General features: G+C 39.3%; 1 protein-coding gene across 2 annotated transcripts in view; it reads left to right on the top strand.

The window, feature by feature from the left end:
* The window catches only part of LOC126761497 (homeobox protein araucan-like), a 114,584-nt gene extending 95,155 nt beyond the window's left edge, over nt 1–19,429 (top strand). The window contains exons 5-7 of one of the 2 annotated variants that reach the window (XM_050477749.1): nt 9,876–10,483; nt 18,592–18,607; nt 18,686–18,784. In XM_050477749.1, the coding sequence (XP_050333706.1) occupies nt 9,876–10,450 (575 nt within the window). In that variant the 3' untranslated portion in view covers nt 10,451–10,483; nt 18,592–18,607; nt 18,686–18,784. Of the gene's footprint in view, nt 1–9,875; nt 10,484–18,591; nt 18,608–18,685 lie in introns of both variants that reach the window. The other variant, XM_050477750.1, reaches the window with a different exon arrangement.
* Nucleotides 19,430–23,182: the final 3,753 nt, after the last annotated feature.

Below are 23,182 nucleotides of genomic sequence, written 5' to 3'. Positions count from 1 at the left end.
GCTCGGCTATTTCTTATGCAAGCCCAGTGTGGAACAAACACACGCCACCTTATTGTGTTTTTAATCGTATGCAGCTCACGTCGGCCGGCATAAATCTAATGCGCCCTTTTCCGGTCTCCAATATGTACTACTTTATGTGTGTGTGTGTATATACGCAGTACATCATTGACAACAACACAAATAGCATTGGCAACAATTGACTCGCAACACACTTAGTAGTCACTCAGTCAGTTAGTCCGTCAGTCTGTTGGTAAGTATGTCAGCCAGTGTTTGAGTCACTCAATTTTGCATTCACTTAACGCCTCTGAAATGAATTTGAAGTTCACATTTCGATGATGAGGTCGCTGACATTCTGCGAATTAACTGCTTATATTACATAACGGTATATGTAGAGTATAGCATTGTTGTAACGCTTTCACTTCTCCACTTTAAAACGGAAATTCGTGGCTGCGTTTAAGCAGATCTCTTTTGTTGTTGGCCAGATATGCCCCAAAGGATGAAAGCGTCCGTTTCGTCGCCTTAGTAAATCCCGCAGGGAACATATTTGAGACTAAAGCAACACGTGCTTGGCTGTAGGTGAACGCAGCGTAACATAACTGTTATGAATATTTCTATTTATTTATTTTTGCTTTTGTTCCATAAAGTTTTCACTTTGATTTTTGTAAAAATTTACTAATAAATAAGGATAGTCTGAAAAAAAGAAAGATTGAGAATAAGATAAGATTAAATGGCTGAGCAGGAACTATTTTATCATCAGGAGTAACAGTAACATGGGCTATGACGCTTACATTGCTAAATACATTGCTTTGTGAAAACCGTTAACATTAAGTCCCCACAAAGTGATCAAAAATATGCTTAGGTACTTGATTTCCATTTTCCCTATTTCTTCTGAGCGTCTAAATGTGTGAGATCCAATGTAATTTAATCTAGATCTTGCAAAGACGGGACATTCGAGAAGTAAATGTTGATATGAATCACGTATGGCAGTGAACGAGTAGTAGTGGTGTAATACCATTAGCTCTTCTCCCAAAGGACAGCATTACCAAAAAGGTAAACCTCACCAAGCTACTGATTAGGGATAGTCAAGTGGTCGGAGGGAATTGGTGCAGGAATCATAGAACCACGCACCAATTATATCAATGAACGTATAACCTATACATAGCGATAGTCAAGCTTCACTCAAAGCATTATTTGCCTATGAGATCAAATAGCTACTGGTGCAGCAGTGAAGAGAACGGCTGAATAGCCTGGCGAAACGTAACCAAGTGCAAGCCGGGAATGAACTACTGATGAGCTCTCCCGCTCCGCAGCTTCCACAAACACGATATGTCCTGAACCCTTCATCGCGGTGGGTTAGTATACTATAAAGGAGCTGCTCCGCAAGGAAGGATGATTAGTCAGAGAGGCAACTCCAAGGCATGTGCCATGCCAAGGTGCGAATGGGAAGTTACAACCTCAGCAGATTTAAATATGTCAAAAGTCTGCGCTCTGCAACAGTAACGAAAAAAACTACTGGGCACTAAGATCGCCAAACCTCTTACGATTTATTCTGACCCAAAAGAACCTCTCGGACGCACAGTTGTTAGTACCTTACCAGCGCTTGCCAAGCTCGCGTGAGACACTGCAAGAAGCAAGTGGAGCTACTAACTACTTGTTCCCATTCTGCAACTAGTTAGATTGAAGAGATATCTAGAAAGCTCGCATATCTCGCAGTTTCTTGAAATTTCGCTGCGACTTGGTACCCAAACCAGTCTACTTATGAAGTAACTTGATACCGGATGTAAGGAGGGGGGACATCCCTAAACTAGTCACGAGCGTTCGGTCATCAAGCCCCAGGCTCGTAACGCCGCCTTACTTTCGGCTTGAATGATCAACACTCTGAAAAAGTCTGCGCTCTGGAGCAGTAAAACTACTGCTACCTTAATGGAAGCCACTTCCGCTTGGAATACGCGGAAATGAACAGGAAGCATGAACCTGAAAAGATGTTATTCAGGCATACTTCCCTCTAAAACAATAATTGGTTCCAACAGCCTATTCGAGGCTGCAACTTTGTAGTAAACTTAACACGCTTTAAAAACACATAATCAATAAAGTTGATCAATAGTTTTTTCCAACTGTGTAGATGAGAAATATTTTAATTACAAGTATATTTAACATTGGATAATAAGAGAGTTTTATGAAGGCATTTTTAGAACATCGACGTTACGTTCATCTGTCATTCAGTTTTATACATTTCTGTTACTAATATCGCAGTTAGATTTCAATAGCCACATTCGGATGACGAAACCCTCTAGACGTGAATGGGGAAGATGATTTGTAGGTGAGGATGATACAGCCTCTATCTTTATCAAGAGGTCCAAAATTATCTATGGAGTAGATAGGGTATACTCCAATGATATTAACATTTCTCATTCTCTATCCGGTTACCAAACTCGGACAGTTTTTTCCAAGCGGAAGTAATAGGAATAGAGAAGGCCAGTGATATTCTATTGAATAACTACGAGAGTGTACAGAAAGCAACCATATACACGGATAGCCAGGCGTCATTGTTGACCTAGTCGACGCCAAATATTAATACTCGCGTAGTCAACTACTACAGAAAGACTTTAAGCTCTCTAATAGGTCAACTCCACTTGTCCATAATTTAGGTTCCCAGCCGGAGGCACATTGTCGGCTACGAAAACCCAGACGAGTTAGCCAAACAAGGAGACTCTATAGATGAATCTGAGGCGGAGTTAATACCATATTCGCTGCATTTATGCTCATTTTAAATGAATAGCTCAGAGCAGATGATATAAAAAAGCAGCAGATATAAACAAAGTTTGTAGCTGGCTAATTGATTTTATAGAAAGAAGTTTTAACGTCAGAAATAGATTCGAAAATTTGATATCACCCGGCGAGTATGGTCGTTCGTTGCTAGGAAGTAACTATTTATATACTTTTTTATGACTTTTGGCTCAGTCAATTATGTGCTTCTATTTTTGGTTGCAAATATTATCATTCATTGATTCACCATTTTTCTACATGTTAGTTTTAGACATCTCTCTAATGATAGATAAGTAGAAACAACAAAAAAATTAGAGAGTGCAATTCACTACAAGAGAATAATTATTTATAGAAAATGTAAGGCCGCTTTCGTAGAATGATGTTTGTTTTTTTTCTGAACTGTCAATAGATCTGTAACTCCCAACAATTTATTCAGGACGACCAAATATTTATCGATTACAACATTTTCTTTCCAGAGCTGCTAGTATAAACGAACAGCAGGTATACTGTTTTCAACTACTACACACTAACTCTTGGGTGAATCTAACAACAAGTATTTATATAAATAAAAAAAAACTTTAACAAAAATTAAAATCACAAAAACAACAACAACTGCAAGAAGGTCGCAGCTGCCGCAGACATATAGGATGTACGCATTCTGCTTGTATTATTTAATTTTTGTGCTTTTATTTTTCGGTAAACTGCTGCCACTGACCTTCAGCCACATCGCCAACTACTATCTGTACAGAAGTAAATCATAGCCTATCGATGTCGCATATATCGACGAGGCAAAAGACTCCCTCACAATATTTGACTTTAGTTAGCCAAAAATAGCGTTCTTTATATTTTTTCACAGAATAAACATCCCGGAGTAAGGGTGGGGACAGAGTATCGACGGGCATGGCAGAAACTTTGTTTCAGTTACTGGTGTTGGTCGTGGGGTTGGTGGTGTTGAAATTATCGTGTTGATGGATATTTATCCAGCTGACACTTGTCTGCGCTTCCTGGCCTTCAAACACACACACTTTTTTGGCGATTACTTAGTAGCTGAATTTGGTAGCTGGCGGTCGTAGCCGCCAACACAAAATAATGGAAAGTCAAACAAAAAATTCCCAAACTTATTTCAATAAGACACACATCCACCTATGCATAAATCTCGGCATATTGGAGAACGTATGCGATACAAGATAAATGATTGGCAGTCCCGCTTGCGCGTTGCTGGGGTACGCGATGGCGTATGATGAATGTTTGCGCCGCGCAGCGAGCAGAGCTGAAAAGTAATCAAAGCGCCGCAAATGTCTCACTTCTTTTCGAGTATTAAATTCATGCAAGTTAAGTGCTTTGTAATTGATGTTATAAAATATTTATGACAGGCATTGTCTCTTCACTTTCTGTGCACAAACTATACAAGTATACATACATATATACAAACGAGTCTTTTTCTCAAAATTTTATCAGCTTTAATTTTGTCAAGTTGCCACTTTGGAAAGTCCTTCAACTAACGGCACACATATTGCATCCACCTTTTTCCATTGGGGCTATTCCATTTCCACCGCTCCAAATCTATTATTTCCCTCCTGTTGCTGCTGATGAGCCAAGTTGCGCGCTCTTGCCGCCCGGTAATTGACATTAATTATTTAAAAGGACTTTTTGAAAGTTTTTGCCAACTATAAGTGACATCATGGACTCGCGTAAAATATCTACATTTGTGTGAATGCTTATCTGCAGCAATTAGCCGGGTGAGAGGTGCAAGTTGTGCACAGGGGTAGCGACCCATTTTACATTATTTTAGTTGTGCTGAGTTGTAAAGTGCTTTTGTATAGTGTTGGATTACAAGTACTTGACACCAGGATAACATAATGTCAGAAAAGACTATTGTGAATGGTTAAAAATCTTATAAATTGTGGAAGCATTAATGGGTAATAGTTTAATTGACGTTGCTTGGCAGAGAATATAAGAAAAGGAGAGTATGCATATCGAAGAAATGTACATATAATTTGGTTTTGTATGATATAATGAATTTTCAAAAATATTTTTTTACGGAATGGAATGAGAATAGAATAACTAAGAGGAAATGACGTTGCAAAATGTGAAATCATGATTATGACGAGTAACACGTTGTTTAGAGATCACACATTATAACAGGCAGGTTGGAATTCATATGGAAAGTAATTAATAAAATTTACCCTAATATGTGTTATAGTAGAACCATGCTCCACAATCGCTAGTCTCAGCGCGAGAATGTCCAGTTAGGACGCCTATCATTGTGGATATGTGAGCCTTGCTAAGAGCTAGCAATTCAATGGATCTTATACGTTTCACTCTGGGCTAGAAAGCTTTCTCAACCCCATAAGTGCTGACTGCTGACCAACGCTGGTTGACGTCGCGCAACGCCCATATTTCCAGCATCCAAATGCGTGAAGACAGGGGAACCCCTGCCCGTTTCCATCCGGATGGAATTGGAGTATGGGTGCCTTTTCTTGCAAGCTCATTGGCTTTACAATTTTCAACGATTCCGCTGTGACCAGGCACCTAGTCATATTTAATATGGAATTAGCTTGATGCTACTGCTAGTGAGGTCATGTATTCCTTGACTACCTTCGAGAACGCAATCGGCGAGCTCATAGCTTATAGACCATCTCTGGTATTGTAGTGAATGTACACTTCACTAAAAGAAACCGCACTTCGGAGAACTACAATGATCTGGTAGTCTGAAACAATAATTGATTAAGAGCCGCCGACAAAAGACTCCACCTGCGTCTTTTGGAAGAGCAGATGCCGCTGAAATGCCACTAGGAGGTTCCTAGGCGCAGTGGTTCAAGCTATCAGAGCTGCAGTCGAATTGAGAGATGATTTCGGAATGCCATTGTTTTGGACCCCTAATGCCTCCAGTTTCTTTAGCAAAGAGAAGAAGGTAGCAGAAACCCAAATAATTGTTTAAGGGCGAATACATTAAAAAACGAACGATGATGGCAAATGATCATAGAAAATTATGGCGAAATTGCGTGAATTAGTCTTCGAAGTCTTTATGTATTTAGAGCCGAGACCAAAGCATTAGTTTCCGAGCAAACGAATATCCTATTCCCAATATAACTTACAAATAATAGGTGATCCATTTCGAGGTTCCCTACTCTTTCAAAGAAAAAGCACAGAAATGGGGAATGTTTATTATCATTCGAAAGAATATTCTTTGTCTTTTATTTTTTGAGGGTTATCTCTTTCCATTGTTGGCCACGGCTACGTCTCCGATGATACATCCGTTGAGTCCGATTTTGGATGACTCGTTCGAGCATTTCGACTGGCAATTGACGAATGTCACGCGTGCTGATTTGCTCCAATGCCTGAATTGAAGCAGGATTAACCGCATAGACTTTAGACTTTACATATGCTCACAGGAGAAAGAGTAACGGTGTGATATCACACGATCCAAAACGTGACATTATCTGTCACCGAACTGTACTCTGAGTAAATCCATTGATTGATGTGATGTGTGGGAAGTGGTGCCGTCTTGATGAAACCAATGTCGCTGAGATCACGAACTTCCACCGGCCAACAAACCAAACCAACAGTAGTTTTTTCTGGATAAAATGGCAAGCCTTGACTCTCTTCAGGTTGCTCTTCGTCCCAAATGCGCCAATTTTGTTTATTTACATACCCATTGAGCCAGAAATGGGCATCATCGCTGAACAAAATTTGGCTCGTAAGCTTCAGATCTTCTTGGAACTTTTCAAGAGCCCATAAAGCGAAGCGATGTCGCTTGAGAAGGTCGAGCGGATACAGTTCCACCATAAGTTAATTTAAGATCTCGACGTAAAATGCGCTAAGTCCGAGTTTCTGCGAACGGCGCTGAATCGACTCTCCACGGTCTTCGGGTACCCTTTCAGCTGCATGATTGTATTTCTCATGATTTTATAACAGAAGGAATAATGACTTCATGGAATTATAGAAAAATATGGCTTATTAAAACTAAGTGTCATAATCATCCACAATATTACTTCAACTTAGCGATGCACTGATTCCGCCTATTCCCACACAAGTATTATCACTGACTTTGACTGATTGTTATGCGTTGTTAAACAGACATCACATGTGACGTCGTCGCCATCCGTTTACTTAAAAACATATTTATCTATTCATTCACTTTTCAAAAGTGTAACCGAAAACGCCGCGGCACATCATCAACAGGCCTCAATTGCAAAAATATTTGCATGGCGGCGTTGAGCGTCACGTGAGCTTGAGTAAACAAAAACAAAAGCACACGCAGTCACATACACAAATCTACATATCCTTAAATATATGCACTCATATAAGTATTTGGCAACAAAAACAACATGCACACAACACATTGTGCTTCAACTTTCACCCTCAAAGCGGTTGTTGCAGCACACTTTCGCCTGAGTGGTAGTTGTTGAGAATAAATATAAACAATGACGTAGTTGTTATTGTATTTTCTTACTGTCATTGTTATTGTGCCTTTTTGACGTTTGCACGTTTATAAATATTACTTTAATATGACAGCCACCAAGCACGTGTGCTGCACAAGTGCACATAAATGAGTGCACATATGAGTGTATGTGTGTGTATGTGCCAATGTGCTTATGCATGCGTGAGAGCGCGACAGTGGGTGTCCAAAATATAATTCATCATTTCTCTCACGCCACATGAGAATGAGCATAACACCTATGACCCTTGCGTTGACGGCCTGCAACACATCGTAATGTCATCACCAGCTATCATTATATCATCATCATCATTAACAGTGGTGAAATATCATCATGGTATGGCAGAGAGATGGCATAACAGTAAGCGGTCAGCTACGATTTGCAAACCTAGATGCTAAAGGCCTGTCGACAAAGTAGGCTTAATTCCATCTTACAAGAGCTATCACTCTAGCACTATCGTTTTTATACAGCCTTCACAAAGCAGAATATTTCTTACAAGAACTTGATTTTGAGCGGGCAGTTCCATGTTAAATTTGGTATATATATCTCGTTAAAGTTTTCAACACAGACTATTGTCAGTTCCGACAAATAAGCAGCTTCTCGGTGAGAAAAGTATGAGTGAAGGTCTGCCTCTTCTTCTGCTTCCGCCGGCGGGTACTGCGTCGAAGACTCTCAGAGCCGAAGTGTCTTCATCCATTCGGACGACATGACATAGCCAGCGTAGCCGCGGTCCCTTAACTCGCTGAACTATATAAATTTCGTCGAATTTCGTACAACTCATCGTAGACTTGTAGAATTTGGTCTTTGTTCGTCGAGGGAGGACTTGACTTCTCAATTGCCTACTCAGTCCGAAGTAGCACCTGTTGGCAAGAGTTATTCTGCGTTAGATTTCGGGGCTAACTATGTTTTGTGTTAATGTAGGTTCCAACCAAATACCAAATTCACTCATCGCGCCATAAAGGCAGCTCATTTTCGTGCTGTTAAAAGCAGCTTTGAAAGCGACGAAGAGGTAATGTGTGACGATCATCTTTTGATAAGTTCTTTCAAAGATTTGGCGCATGGTGAATATCAGTTGGGATTTTCTAGGCCTAAAGCCACATTGATAAGGTCCTATCAGTTTGTTGACTGTGGGCTTTAATCTTTCACACAATACGCTCGATAGAACCTTATACGCGATGTTGAGGAGGCTTATTCCACAATAGTTGGCACAGGTCTGTGGGGTCTTTTTCTTTGTGGATTGGACAGAGCACACCTTAATTCCAATCGTCAGGTTTGCTTTTATGCGACCATATTCTACAAAGAAGCTGATTCATGCTCCTTTGCCGCGGTAATTGAATAGGTGGCTAGCAATCCATCGGGTCCCGACGCTTTGTTGTTCTTCTGACGGGTATCTGCTTTTCGAACTTTTTCATTGTCGTGCAATGGAACGTCTGCTCCATCGTCATCGATTGGAGAGTCATGTTCACCATCATCATTCAGCAGGTTGGAGAAGTGTTCTTCCTTCCTTAATTTCAACGCTCCGGTCTTGAAATCTTCTGTCAGTCGGCGTATCTTTTTCGAGTATCACCCCGTTCGGCCAGCTTGTCAAGCTCTTCGTACTCACGCATTTCGACCTCTTTTTTTGTCTGCAAATGCGTCTTGCTTCCCTTTTCGATTCTCGGTTGAGACTGAGGGACTAATTTGCGTATATACAAACAGATCGGCAGCTAAATCGACTCAGCTTATGATGCTGATCATTTATCATTTATCCACATTTTCCGATGTATCGAAGTTGCGAACTTCGTGGTAAACATAATACGAGTATAGCCTAATCAGGATATAAACTTGCTCGTATAAAAACTTTTTCTTTATTCTTAGAAAGGGATTTCGGGTTAAGTTACGTTAGATTGATTAGTAACGCAGGATCTGCTGGACCTTTGTGATCCCTAGAACTCCTAGATATTGATCACTAGACTCTAATAGTTTGACGAAGAACTTGAGGCTACCACAAATTTGTTTCTCTGAGATATCAATCCCAGCCACTTCGCCAGGTTGGCCCAAAGTGCGTATACCAAAGCATTTCACGAATGACAGTTGACAAGAAAGTTTAGAGATGATTCTACTTCAACTTGATATGTAACCCCCGGCATCATATGAGTATATTGGATAGAATTCCGACGATAGCGGTGAGATTGCCAAGAGAATGTAGTTCAAAGGACATCCAGCGTTCCACTTTGAACCAAAACAATGTCGCAGCCGCCGAACTTTTAGTTAGTAAACAGCGCTTTCAAAATTCACGGGAGATGAGATCCATAGATCCAACCTTAGCGTGAAGTGGACAGCGGAGTACTGATTCGTTGTCAATCTGGCAAATTAGGATAATATTCTACTCTATCGTAGCTCTGCAATCCATCATCTTCCCTTTAGTTTTGATTCATCAGTGACAAAACTTGCGGCACCGCTTCTACCCTTCTATGCAAGCGATCACATGCCTAGTCTTTCAAATTTTCTGTTATAGAAAGCTTCTTAGAAGTATCAATAGCATAACTCTTTACTATCGTTTATCACATCAATTATTAAGAAGATGAAACAGGCTTTAGAATAATCTTCATTAAGAGCTCTTCCAAAGTCGTTACATACTTCTCATATAATATATTTTAACACAACTCATCTCAATTTGCATTTCAGAAGCTTTAGATTTAGTGCAATTAAATAGAGCCTCCACACCGCCAGCAATTGAAGTGCAACCAACGTCAACAGTTAACTATCAGTCTTATGAAAATCCCGAAGCATACATCACGAACAGTTACAGTTATGCCAAGCAAGAGCTGCTCTACAACCCACATAGTAGACCACGCATATGGAGCTTGGCGAACACGGCTGCCGACGAGACTTCCCCGCTACAGCTCAGCACATTTAGCAACATGAATGCCATGCAACGCGAATGGACCGCCAACTATATGCCTTCACCCTATGCGTCTGCAGGAGCAAAGAATCAAACCGCCGTAGTCGCAACGATTTCCATGCAACCCACTTCACCCGGACCAACCCTCTCCAACGGACCACAGCGGTACGGCGGACAATCGACTGCAGTGACGCCACCGCAAACGCCGCCAAACCAATTGCACACATTTGCTGGCGCTTTTAATCACGGCGGCGCTATGCATACGGTCAGCCGGGACATGATCGCCTACAATGCGGCAAGAAGTGAGGAGCTCCGCACTGCTGACGGCCTCTACTGTAAGGGTCAGAATTGTGCGTGATTGTGCGCCGAGTGTGGGGGATAGGTAAATTTGGTAGCATACTTTTGTAGATTTGCATTTGAAATATTAAAATTGCTTTGTTTTCGATTAATTCACACATGCTTACCACGCTCTCAACAGGAGTTAAAGGTGAGTCGCACGCATTTGAAAACAGTTAATATTTTTTGTAGCTGTAGCTTTGCATTGTAGTCGTAAAGTGTTTAAATTATACAAACTTAATGGCCTGCGAGTAATTTTTGATTTTGATTTTTTTGTTTTGGTGCTATTCACCCATTTGCTTAACCCTTCTAAGCCATCAGGCAATTAGTTTGTGCGCAAAATCAATTAAACTGATTCGCCGCAGATAATTGCCAGAGAAATTAGTCGCTTCATTAATTGCGAAGAGGCAGCAGAGCCAGCTGAAAACGCCCGCTGCTGACAATGTTCTAGAAGAGTGGATGGATGCGCACTTAGGGGTTGGTGGCTCAATCGCCAGAATCATCACTCAATCGCTCAGCCAAACTTCAGTCGGAGTGTCAGTCAGTCAGTCAATTATTTAACAGCCGCTTTTTAACACTGTTAACCCCTTAATGTCTGACCAACCCCCTCCCTTATCCGCTGCAGTCTTACTCACTTCGCAGCAACACCCACGAGTGAAGTCATCTAGAAAATTAAATGAAATAATTAAATCTCAATCAGAATCCATTAAGCTTAACTGAACGCCGACAGTCGAAGTAGCATCATTGGCGCTACGAGCGTCTGTCAAAACCTCGACATAAACCAAGCGTCCACATCGCCACAGCAAAAATGTTGCAGTATTCCCCTGTGTAGCACTTAGCTCAGCCGTTGCGTCGTACTTATCCGGCCAGTTATTTATATGTGCGTAGATGAGGGTGCCGTTGGATGTGTATCTCTTAGCCTTTGTGTGGCGTGTGGCAACTAATCTACTCGCAGGCCAGGCACTTCCTTCCTTCCTTCTTTACCTCAGTCCATACTACGATTTCGCACCACCAGTCAAGAAAAGCAAAGCTTGCAGCAAAGTGCCAGCTAGTTTTATTTGGAAGATGGCTTGCTGTGGCGCACAGCGAGGGGTTAATTCGTTGCGGCTCACGCAATTTTAATGCCTGCTTAAGTAGTTAACCACATTGGCTGGCAAAGCAGGCCGGGAGCGAGAGTAAACTGAATTATGCACACGCTTTGAATTTATAGCGATTATAGATTTACTGTCTGCGCTGGGAAAAACGAACAAATATGCTCGTTTATATGGGAGTTTGGTTCAAGAAGTGATACAATTTCGAGTAGATTTAGTTGAGCTAAGGCTAGTATAGTACATTTATTTAGGGATGCAACATTTTAAAACTTTTAACTGACCTTTGGTGTACTAGTTAATACTTTATCTTTGGAAAAATGGCGATTTAATTCTCGACTTCAACTCTCACGAGCTTTTTACACTTGGCGCAGCAAGGTGCCAAATCCTTTAATCCGTGTGAAAAATACGCTTTCTAGAGGTCTGAAAAGTACATAGGTCTCCGCGGCGATAACATTCTCATTCTACTCAAATTTCTGTCCAACGTGGGATCTTTCGTAAATTCGGTCAATTTGGCCGTAGCTACCGCGGATTAGAGATTTTCAATCGACATTACTTTGCCAGCGTAGCCGCTGTCTCTTAATTCGCTGAACGATGTCAATGTAGTCATATATCTGGTACAGCTTATCGTTTTATCGACTACGATATTCGCCGTTGCCAATGCGCAAAGGAGCATAAGTCTTCCACAGAACCTTTTCCTCGAAACTTCGTAACGCCGTCTCATCAGATGTTGTCATGCCTCTGCAGGACGGGAATGATGAGTGCCTTGTAGAGTTTGGTCTTGGATTTCGAGGCTAACATTGTTGTTGGTGTTAATACTGGTTCCAAGATAGACGAAATTATCTACGACCTCTAAGTTATGACTGTCAACAGTGACGTGGGAGTCAAGTTGCGAGTGCGACGACTATTTGTTTGATGACAGGCTATATTTCGTCTTGCCCTCGTTCAATGCCAGAACCATTTGCTTCACTTTCTTATCCATTCGGGAAAAAACATAATGATATCAATATCATTTTCGTACGCCAGAAGCTGTACACTCTTAGAGAGGATGGTCACTTGACTATTTAGTCTTGCAGCTCGAATTATTTTCTCCAGGAGTGGATTGAAGAAGTCGCACGATATCTTGACCGAGCTTTTGGTATTATTCAACGTCAGTTTACACAGCCGTATTAGTTTTTAGACGTGCTGTCAAAAGCAGCTTTGAATTAGACGAAGAGGTGTGTGTGTCGATCCTCTTTTCACGAGTCTTTTCCAGGAGCATTAACGATGTTGAGGCATAAGATCTGGTACATAAGATCTGGTCCCATGGTAGTTGGTGCAGATTGTGGAGTCTCCTTTCTTGTGGATTAGGCAGAGCACACTTAAATTCCAATCGTTGGGCATGCTTTTTTCCGATCATAGAGCTGATGCATGCTCCTTATCTGTCCTCGCCGCCGAGTAATTGCTATTAGAACTTCTTTATGGTCGGGCAATGGAACATTCGCTCCATGGTCATCTATTGGGGAATTGGGTTCACCATGCCCTGGTGTTAAGCTTGCACTGCCATTCAGCAGGTTGGAGAAGTGTTCCCTCCGTTATTTCAGTGTGCTCTGCTCATCAGTCACTAGTTGAACTCGGAGGTTCTACTTTTAAATTCCAGAAAATGAGGGTCTTCTCTTTCCGAACAATTGGATAGACCTTACCTCCTCGAGCTATTCGTTCCTATCAACGGACAGTACTTCTTTTTAAGTATGATTAATGAGCAGATAAAAGGTACGATAGAGTACAAAATTCAGATTTTTACCAGAAAACTGTGGATTCGACCAAAGTTTTTCGGCCTAACATATAACTGCATAAGATTATGGCAATCAACTAACTAATATTAAAATGAGATACCTTAACAATAAAACTCATCTTTTAAAATTTTCAATGCGAGCAAGATAAATTCGAAATCCAAATTCGTAACACCAACGCTCATACAACTCCTCACAGCTGGCGGAAGTAGCAAGGATAGTGAAGGGTTGCAAAGACAATCCGCTCGATCCAAGGCAAGCTGTAGCTGCATACATATAGTATATGGAATTATGTAAGTATATTTTATGTGCAGCGGCGCTGAGCTTTTGAAAATTTATTATGCGCAAAGCAATCATTTATCAGCGGCGCAGCATCTTTCATAATCAGGATGCCAGAAATGAGGCCGCACACAATATGCAAATGACTCACTAGCAGTGCCACCACCAACGCATGTGTACATGTGGCATGCACGGAACGGCGCTGCTTGCAATGCGGCACAAAAGTGGCAGCGGTAATTTTTGAATTTATCACCGAACTCACAAACTCCTTACTTTTCGGTTAAGTTTGACAAAGGCACATACTCGCCTACATACACACATGTGAGTGCAGCGCTCGTTGCTTGCCACATACGCGTATGTGAACGTGTGTTCGGCGCACACCTACAAAAGCTGCAGCATACCGGCGTTGCCACTTCCTTTTGTCTTTGCAATTGCTGCCGCCACAGCTTGGCTTTAATGCCTTCGACGCTGCTTTTGTTGTTATGTTTCTTTTGTTGTACGTGTGTTGTTGCCAACGGTGTCTCTTTATTGTCTTTTCGGTGTGTTGCAACACCAGACAAAAGGTCGACACATACCGAACGACCGACTTAATTAATTTATGCGCGTACGGCAAACCCCCGCCACCCGTCAAGCGCTCTACGTTTTGGACCAACACCGCCACCACCACCAGCCGTAAAGTGTCCGCCGCCTTCCCCTATGCTAGCGTGAACTTTTCAATAGCGCAGGCAGCCAAATAAACCAACGACTGGTCATGCCACAAACATGCCAAGTCTGGTGCATGGGAAAGACTTTTAAGGGACTGAGGCAGAGGTTGGTCCGTTTTTTTTTTGTTTTCTTCGTTTGAAGTTCGGAATTGGAGGCCTTCATTCATTTCGAAAACGCGCCTAATTTTAAAATTAATGAGCAGCATTTTAATGGGCGATGCGTCGCGATAGCAAACACACACGCACGTATTTGTATATTGGTCGGGCGTATTGCCTGATTGCCTGCCAGTGAACCCTTCGGAATTGTCAAAGTAAATCACGTGTTTATTGGCACTTACGACACCAAAACTAAACAAAGAATGGCAGGAAGACATGTGATGAGTGGGACCACGACGATGCGCCACAAAGTGCTCAAGCAAGCACACACTCGCACACATACGCACACATGTTTGTGCACATGCGCACTAGCGCGTCCAACTGGTTGTAGACGTTGGCGCACAAATATTGAACTGTGCGACAAATGAACATTGAAAGGCAGCAGGAATGCGAGTGGGTCATCATTAATTACACGGACGGACACTCGTATACTCGCATACTCGCATACAGACAGACAGTTAGACAGTTGGATTTGTGTAGGACCGTATAGTTGAAATTGGCCTTACGTCGTTGCGTCTTTAAAGTGGATAGATGTGAAGTCGCTTGACTGAGTGACCGTTGAGTTGCCGCCGGTTTGGCTGCGCGGGCTTGTTACTATTTCAGCTCGCCAAGCCAGACTTTTCGACTGTTATAAATAACTTACAGTGGTGGCATGAATAAGTGTTACACCAACGACAGTTAATTTCACTATTGAGTAAGTACTAGTTTATGTTTGGTTAGGTTAGATGGTTGATCTAGAGATCGCACGTGGATTGCTATAAGTAGTCTTTTATGAATCCATAGAAAGAAGAACTCCTTCGTTCAAACTTATAAATTAGCAAAAAAACCTAGTGGCCAATACAAATTTACAGGTGTTTATTCCCGCCAGCTCGGGCCAAGTGTTTAAGCCTTGATCTCCCAAAAGCGGGACAGTCAAGAAGGAAGTGTTGAATTGTTTCCACCTCGTTATGGAAGAAGCAGTTTCTGCAGATGGCGTCTGGTAAGATTCCCAGCCTTACAGCATGGACGTCAATAGGCAATGGCCTGTTAAAATCCGCACAACTAAGGATAGGCTGGCATTAATGAGGGCGAAGAGATCACTATATCTCTTGCGATCGCGAATAGGAACCCAAAACAAAACCAAGTTCACGCAAATGTCAGCTATCTAGCACTTAGTAGAGAATACGGGAGCACCGATTCGCTGCCATTCTACTGATAGCGGTTCTAAGGTGCCTTTCCTTGCTGGCTCATCAACTTTACAATTGCCTTCGATTCCACTGTGCCCTGGCACCCATACCAGTCTTATCACAAAGAGACTCGATAATATTGATAACGAAGTTAGGCACTCCTTGACCAACCCTGAACGCGCTGTTAACGAATTCAAGGCTAGGATCGCCACCCTGCTATCTGATTGGATGGTCACTTCTCTGAAGGTGGCTACACTCGGGAGCAGTAAATCTACTGGTACCTTAATGACTGCAACCTCAGCTTGGAAAACACTGCAATGGTCAGGAATTCTAAGCTGGAGTTGATAGAGAGCTCCTGACAGTAAACCCCTCCAACAACCTTCCCACCAAGATCTGACCCCTCCGTAAAGAAGCTCACTGCCCCTTTCTTCCAACTGCTTCTTCCCACCCACAACTCCTTCGCCGGTAATTGGGCAGAGAAGGAGGCGCTAGAGTTCGGTTTTCACTGTTCCTTCCGATAATCCAACGATGCCAGTAAGATCTCTGACTGTTAATCGTCGATTATCAAGTACAAATTTCTTTATTTTACTGACGTGTTGTTGATAGCCGTCCTGTACGTAGTTCATCGTTAACGCGTTCTCGACCCTTTTGAATAATTTGTACCAATCAAAAACACTTGTTCCCGACAAACAATTATCACCGAAGGTCTTTTCGAGCAATCTGAATATTTCGGCATCAGAAAAAGTGATGATTATTTTGGTGTGACATTTGGCACAGATATCTAGCGTTAGCGCTGACTTGATTGTAATTATATCACTTCATCTATTTGCTTAACTAATTGATATGGGTTGAAAGTCATAAATCTTAAGGATTATAGACTTTGAGCTTAAAGCTTAAGTTTTTTGTATCTTATACCGGTATATTCAGCATTATAAAGTCAGTCTTTGTTCGTACAAAATATAACTTAAGTGCTAAAAAGATTAATTTCTATGGCTTCCATGTCTTTCGAGCTTTGGAGCGATAATTTCGGACGATAAAATCTTTACTTGAACTCATGCAGGGTTTGAGCTCTCAGTTGACCAACAGTTTCGTTTTATTTTCTATAAAAGTGATGTTTTTATTGCCAGAGATTAACGTTTCTCGTAGGGTGAAAATAATTTGAAAGAGAGGTTTTGATATCAGTAACCCTGAACAGTGTATATCAAGTTTGCTACGATGTTTGCAACTACCAAAAGGAAACGACGGAGATCCTTGGTCAGCATTACGAGCTGAGTCGATTGAGCTAGTTTGTCTGTCTGTTTGTCCATCTGTAAAGACCCGAACTTGTCAATGAGTTTTTGAGATATCGGCCTGATATTTTGTACACGCCTTTTCTCATCAAGAAGCCTCTAATTTGTCGGAAGCGCCGATATCAAACCAGTATGGCATATGTATAGCTGCCATACGAACTGAACGACCGGAATCAAGTGCTTGTATGGAAAGTTTTTTTTTCATTTGAAAAGAAATTATTCAAATCAGACTACTATAGTATATAGCTGTCATAAAAACTGAGCGATCTAACTCAAATCCCTGTAAGGGAAATTTATTCACTATTTTTGCGTGCTCCTTTCTTGTAAAAAAATTTTACTTGTAAAAGCAACAAAAAAATTAGCGAGTTGAATTCAATACCAGAGAATATGTGAACACCTCATTAAAGTGTTATGAATGCTTAGAAGTTTTATTTTACAGATTTTGGATCAGTTTTAACACGAATCGAAAAAGTCTAATTAAGACTGCCTTAAATGTGCAAATATTGCATGTCATTAAACCAATATTTATAGCCGTCACTGTACTCCCTTCAAGCGTATATGACATAACCATAGAGCCCCCAAAGCCACAGGCATATCCAAAAGCATTTTAGTAGATGAGTGCATTTAAGGTTTGACCGGAAACTTCTTATCTCAGTGAAAATCTTGGATGCCTGAAGCTGCAGCACTTCAGATGCTCAGCAAAATAAAATCAAATAAATAAATACAAGAACAGCAAGCACAGCCGCAGGTACAATTTGAACGCAGATTGCAGGGCGCACTGCGCTCAGGTGCCGTTCATTCATTCATTTATTCAATCGCTCATTTATTTATTTATTTTCATTGCTTGATTTGGACGCAACGCTTTTCCTTACTTCACTTTACTTTACTTCAGCGTATAATATGTGCAAGTGCATATGTGAGGATGTCTATATATATGAATAAAAATATATATTTGTATGTGTATGTGTGCTGTATGCATATGTAAATGCTGTGGCATATTCAAATCGTGCTGTAAATTAACACACACTTCTACAACTGGATGTGTATGCACGTAAATTTTGGTTCAAGGGCGCTACATCCACTGTGTACACACATTCATATGCATTTATCTACATAAAGAGTACTTTGTTTTAAAGCCGGCTAACTGCTTTTAATTGAAATCAAGTAATATAATTCGAATTCCAACTCTTTTGGAAACGATTTTCCTGGAAAAAGGTGCTCGCAGTCAATCAAGAGATTTTTGTTCTTGATTGCGCCGCTTTTGAGATTTTTATGTGCTAAGTTCCACATTTTTGTTTCGAATTTTATCAACCGCATCTCAGTTAGCTATTTAGTTGTGTATGTGTGTATTTTATTATCAGTTTGGTTGCATGCAGACAGTGTGGCAGCTGAATCGTTGAACCATTGATTACGGGCAACAGGTTGGCTTTTAGATGTGTGTGCCTACATACATATACATTTAGATTCCTATATATCCAACAAATTTTTAATTAGTAAAGTCATTTCAAATTAAAGCGTTCGTACAAATTATTGCTGAGTTTCGTAATTATTTATCTATTTTTTTTTCAAATGGTTTCGTTAATTTCTTAAATATTTTTACTTCATATGCATGAGTGTTCTTGAATACTTTTGTATGCGTACCTACATATATCTTTATAATGTTGTCATTTAAATAATTTCTTTATCTCTTCCCCACCGCACACACACAGGACCTGCAGCTCATGGGTTTAGTATATTTGTTATAAATTTCAGCAACTTCAAAGTGTAGCAACTCACACTCACACTCGTGCTTTTCTCTTGCAGATCTCTATCAACATCCTCAACAGTATTCGCGGAATCTCTTCTATGGCAGTAATAATAATGACAGCAGTCATAGTTTGCATGCGCATTTTCCACAACTACAACAGCAACAGCTACAGCAACATTCGCAACATCTGCAGCAACATTCGGCGCTGTCGGCACTATCGCAACATGTTGCTGAGAGCGCCATTTGGCAGCAACATCACTCGCAGACACATCCAACGCATTTGCAGCAATAATAAATGTTGCTTTTCGTGTGCATATGCGTGTGTGTGTATATATACATAGATAAATTATAATTAAATTACAGTGGGCAATTGTGCAAATAAACCAAATACTTCAATTTTTATAAAACAAAAAATATATAGCAAAGGTTATTAAATTCTAAAATAATTTATATAAACAATAAATTCCAAAATATTTAATAAGAAATTGCAATGAAATATGGCTTTCTTCGCAGTTTCATATAAAAAGTTGTGCAGTCTATATTGTTATGCCTAAAATTATATAATAACAACTAAGCATACAAAGTGCAGTACTAGACATATGTACATACATACATAAATATGTATGTATGAAAATAAAATGTAAAAATTTAAATTTAGATTTTTAGTATTACAAATATAGTATATCTAAGCCATACTTATTCTTATTTATATAACTGTAAATGCGTACTTGTTTATTGTAATATTTGTTATATATGTATATTTATATATTTATCTATTGTGTTTATGCTTAAATTGCAACAAAAGTATTCTTTGAAAGATGTTAAATCTTGCTAATCATAAGAAATTAATTAAATAATGATTTTAGTGCAACTAAGAGACACAAAAACTAATAAAATGTTAATATATTTCCATTACTACAATGCTTTAGTACTAAACGACTTTTCACGCAACTAGCAAATGTTATTATTTACTTAATGTTCTAAATATTGCTTGTTCAGGTATATTCATATGAACAATGCATGCAACTAAGGAATTTATGCATTTATTATGAATTTATAATTTGTATTACTACTAAATTAATATTTGGCATACACTTTTTGTTTAAGAGCAACTCCTATTTCAAAATTCATTTCGAACTTGCATACAATGCAGATTTTTTTTTCACAACATGTTGCGTGTTGCAAATATAGGTAGTCGAAAAAGTCTTTTCGTATTTCTAATCAAACTTCCACTATTTTTTTAATACATAATAATAAATAAATAAAAAATATGTACCATTTTGGTCGATCACTTTTTGCCATCATTCCGCTAGAGACATTATTTCATCAGTGTAAATCGAAATTTCGAAATTTCCAGAACGGAAACGTGCAAACCATTGTTGTGCTACACGAACTGCTACAGCATCGTCTCCGTAAACTTCACAAATTTCATTGGTTGCTTCGCATTCTTCCCTTTTTTATACAAAATATAGCGAATTTTTTCATGATTTTCACTAATTTTTGAACAGCTGTAACTTTCTTCAACTTCCCGAATTAAATTTTTTTTGGTTAAATGTTGCTTAAAATCTCACCTTTCCAAGACTTTATGGTTTGACACAGTGTGGTTGGTAACACGGGAGATATACGACTGCAACGACATCTATTGACAATACGAAAAGACATTTTCATACCCATATATACATAGTTATTTTTACCCAACAAATTCTATACCATTGTCACTATAAGATAAGAATTATGTACAGTGCCTCACAGCTTATTTCGTGCAGCTATAAACTTAAACAAAAATATTCAACTGCAGAATTTTTATAAAAGTATTTTTTTGTTTGAACAATAAACTATTTAGAGTTTGTATTACTTATTACTGTAGTAAAAATCCTATGTAAATGAAAAAGTAAGGTCACATCTTATTTCTTGCACAGCCATCAGCTTAAGAAAAAAACTTGTATAAAACTGTTTATTGTTTCGTATGACCTCCCTTCTGTTTAATTACGTCTTTAATATGGTTTTCCATCGGGTAACAGCTTTTTGGATAGTTTCCCGGGGGATCTTATCCCATTCCTCGACTAACGCAGTTTTTACACAAATTTTTAATGACGTTTAAGTCAGAAGACTGTGGAGGTGGATTCATGAGGAGTGGACAGTTCCAAATCAAAAATGTTGTATTTGAACTCATCGGAGAAAATGACAACTTCCAGAATGAATTTAGCTTCGTCACATGGTCCTGACTAAATTTAAGCCGACTTTGTATATTTTTCTTCGAAATAAATGGCTTTTTGCAAGCTATTTGACAACTGATGTCATGTTCGCACATCACATGACACACAGTTTTGGCACAGCGTACCTTACCCAATCCATTCTCAATCTCCACCACCAAGTTTGAAGCCGATATTTTCTGATTTTTCTTAACTTTCCGAACGATTTTCTTCTTGTTAACATTTGTGAAAATATTATTTGGCGCATTTCTTCCTCTATCCACTCGATTTTCGCGTACAAAACGCTGTTTGATTTATTGAACTGTACTAGAACTCAGTCCTACCATCCCAGCTATTTTACACTGGATTTGTCCTCTTTTAAAAATATTTAAAACTTTTTCTACGCTTGTCCACGGATCCATCTTTAAAAATATTTTTTTTTTTTTGGTTTTCGATGCTCGATTAAGAAAAAACATAAATAGCTCAAAGAATACAAATAGAATTAGATGCATGTGTTCTCACAGAATTACTATTAAAAATAGCTGCACGAAATAAGCTGTGAGCTCTTTTTTCTCAGAAATACATTTTTGGCGTATTTACTATGGGAAACTATATTTTTAGACATTAAATATAACGAATTTGATTTAACAAATATGTAGCAAAAATTTGGGGTTAACATTGTTTTGATTCCATGGTTGGTTCTTTCTTTATAAGACTCAAAAATTTTATTTCGCAGCATATTATATTACTTATATTTTGTCTGTGCAAAATATCTATTTAGTCATCAATTTCTATTTTGTCCCTTCAAAGTAGCTCCCCTCAGATATAATATACTTGATGCGTCACCAGCTTTGACCCGTGTAAGTAAATCTGAATCGCCATTGCCATTATTCCACAATTACAGAGCGATGCTCATGCGATTCAGCAATCTTGCCAAAACTTCACTGCCACATGCTTCATGCAAAAAATTTTCCGAAAAATTGCACGGCCGACATCTTCAGTAACTTCTCCAATAGTGATTCGATGTTTCTCCATAGCAATTTTTCTCACTTTCTCAACATTTTCATCGGTTGTTGACGTTGATTCACATCTTGTCGACCTTCTTTAAAAATTGTGTACCACTAAATAAAGCATTGTTCACTTAAAATCTGTACGCAAAAATATTATTATAACTAAAAAGATAAACAACGGAAACTAAAAATTTTAATACGTTAAAGAAGAGAATTTATTAAGCTTTTAATTTTAATACAAGATATAATTTTTCAACTTTGTTATGTAGGAAGTTGCGAGCATGTTTTTTAATAGAAGACATTAACTTTCCAACAGTTTTTCTTGTTACTTTAGCTGCATGTTTATTCCATAAAGGCAAAAATATTTTTTTAAAACTCAAATTGTTTTTTACTATCGCCCAATATTTTTCTATTGGGCGAAGCTGTGGACAATTAGGCGGATTAAAGATTTTTGGTATTACTTCCACCTTGTTATTTTGATACCACTTCATGGCAGTGGAAGAATAATGTATGCTCGCCAAATCTGGCCAAAATTTTACAGAAGCTCTGTGATGTCGAAGAAACGGCAGTAATCTTTTCTCAAGACACTCTTTTATATAAATATTCGATGTCATTGTGGTCGACGTTACGAAAGTACGACTTTTAAGGCCACAGGAGCATATTGCTTGCCAAATCATAACTTTTTGACCGTATTCATCAATTTTTTTATATTTTTATTTTGCTTCCACATTCCCACGCTTGTTTGCAACATAAAACTTTTGTCCAGGAAGTTGATTGCAATCGGGTTTGACATAAGTTTCATCATAAGACAGCCTTTGAACTTCGTCAAAATCTGATTGTACAGAAGTCGTACCCGTCTTTTTGCCAAAATATTCTGTTTGTCAGATCTGTTTGGGTACTTAATTGCACGGTATGTATTTAGCCCAGCATTTAAACGTATTCGCCTTTCGGTACTTATACTTGTCCCGAATTTTTTGACGCGATCACTGTCAGATAGCCCGGGATTTTTATACCCTGAACAGGGTATATTAAGTTTGTCACGAAGTTTGTAACACCCAGAAGGAATCGTCAGAGACCCTATAAAGTATATACATATATAAATGATCAGTATGTTGAGCTGAGTCGATTTAGCCATGTCCGTCTGTCTGTCTGTCCGTCAGTCTGTCTGTATATATACGAACTAGTCCTTCAGTTTTTAAGATATCGTTTTGAAATTTTGCAAACATCATTTTCTCTTCAAGAAGCTGCTCATTTGTCGGAACAGCCGATATCGGATCACTATAGCATTTAGCTGCCATACAAACTGAACGATCGGAATGAAATGCTTGTATGGAAAACTTTCACATTTTAC

The sequence above is a fragment of the Bactrocera neohumeralis genome, chromosome 6 (assembly GCF_024586455.1).
Source record: "Bactrocera neohumeralis isolate Rockhampton chromosome 6, APGP_CSIRO_Bneo_wtdbg2-racon-allhic-juicebox.fasta_v2, whole genome shotgun sequence".
NCBI classification, from domain to species: domain Eukaryota; kingdom Metazoa; phylum Arthropoda; class Insecta; order Diptera; family Tephritidae; genus Bactrocera; species Bactrocera neohumeralis.
Note: the sequence above shows the minus strand (reverse complement) of the source record. Positions and strands in the feature narration are given on the sequence as shown.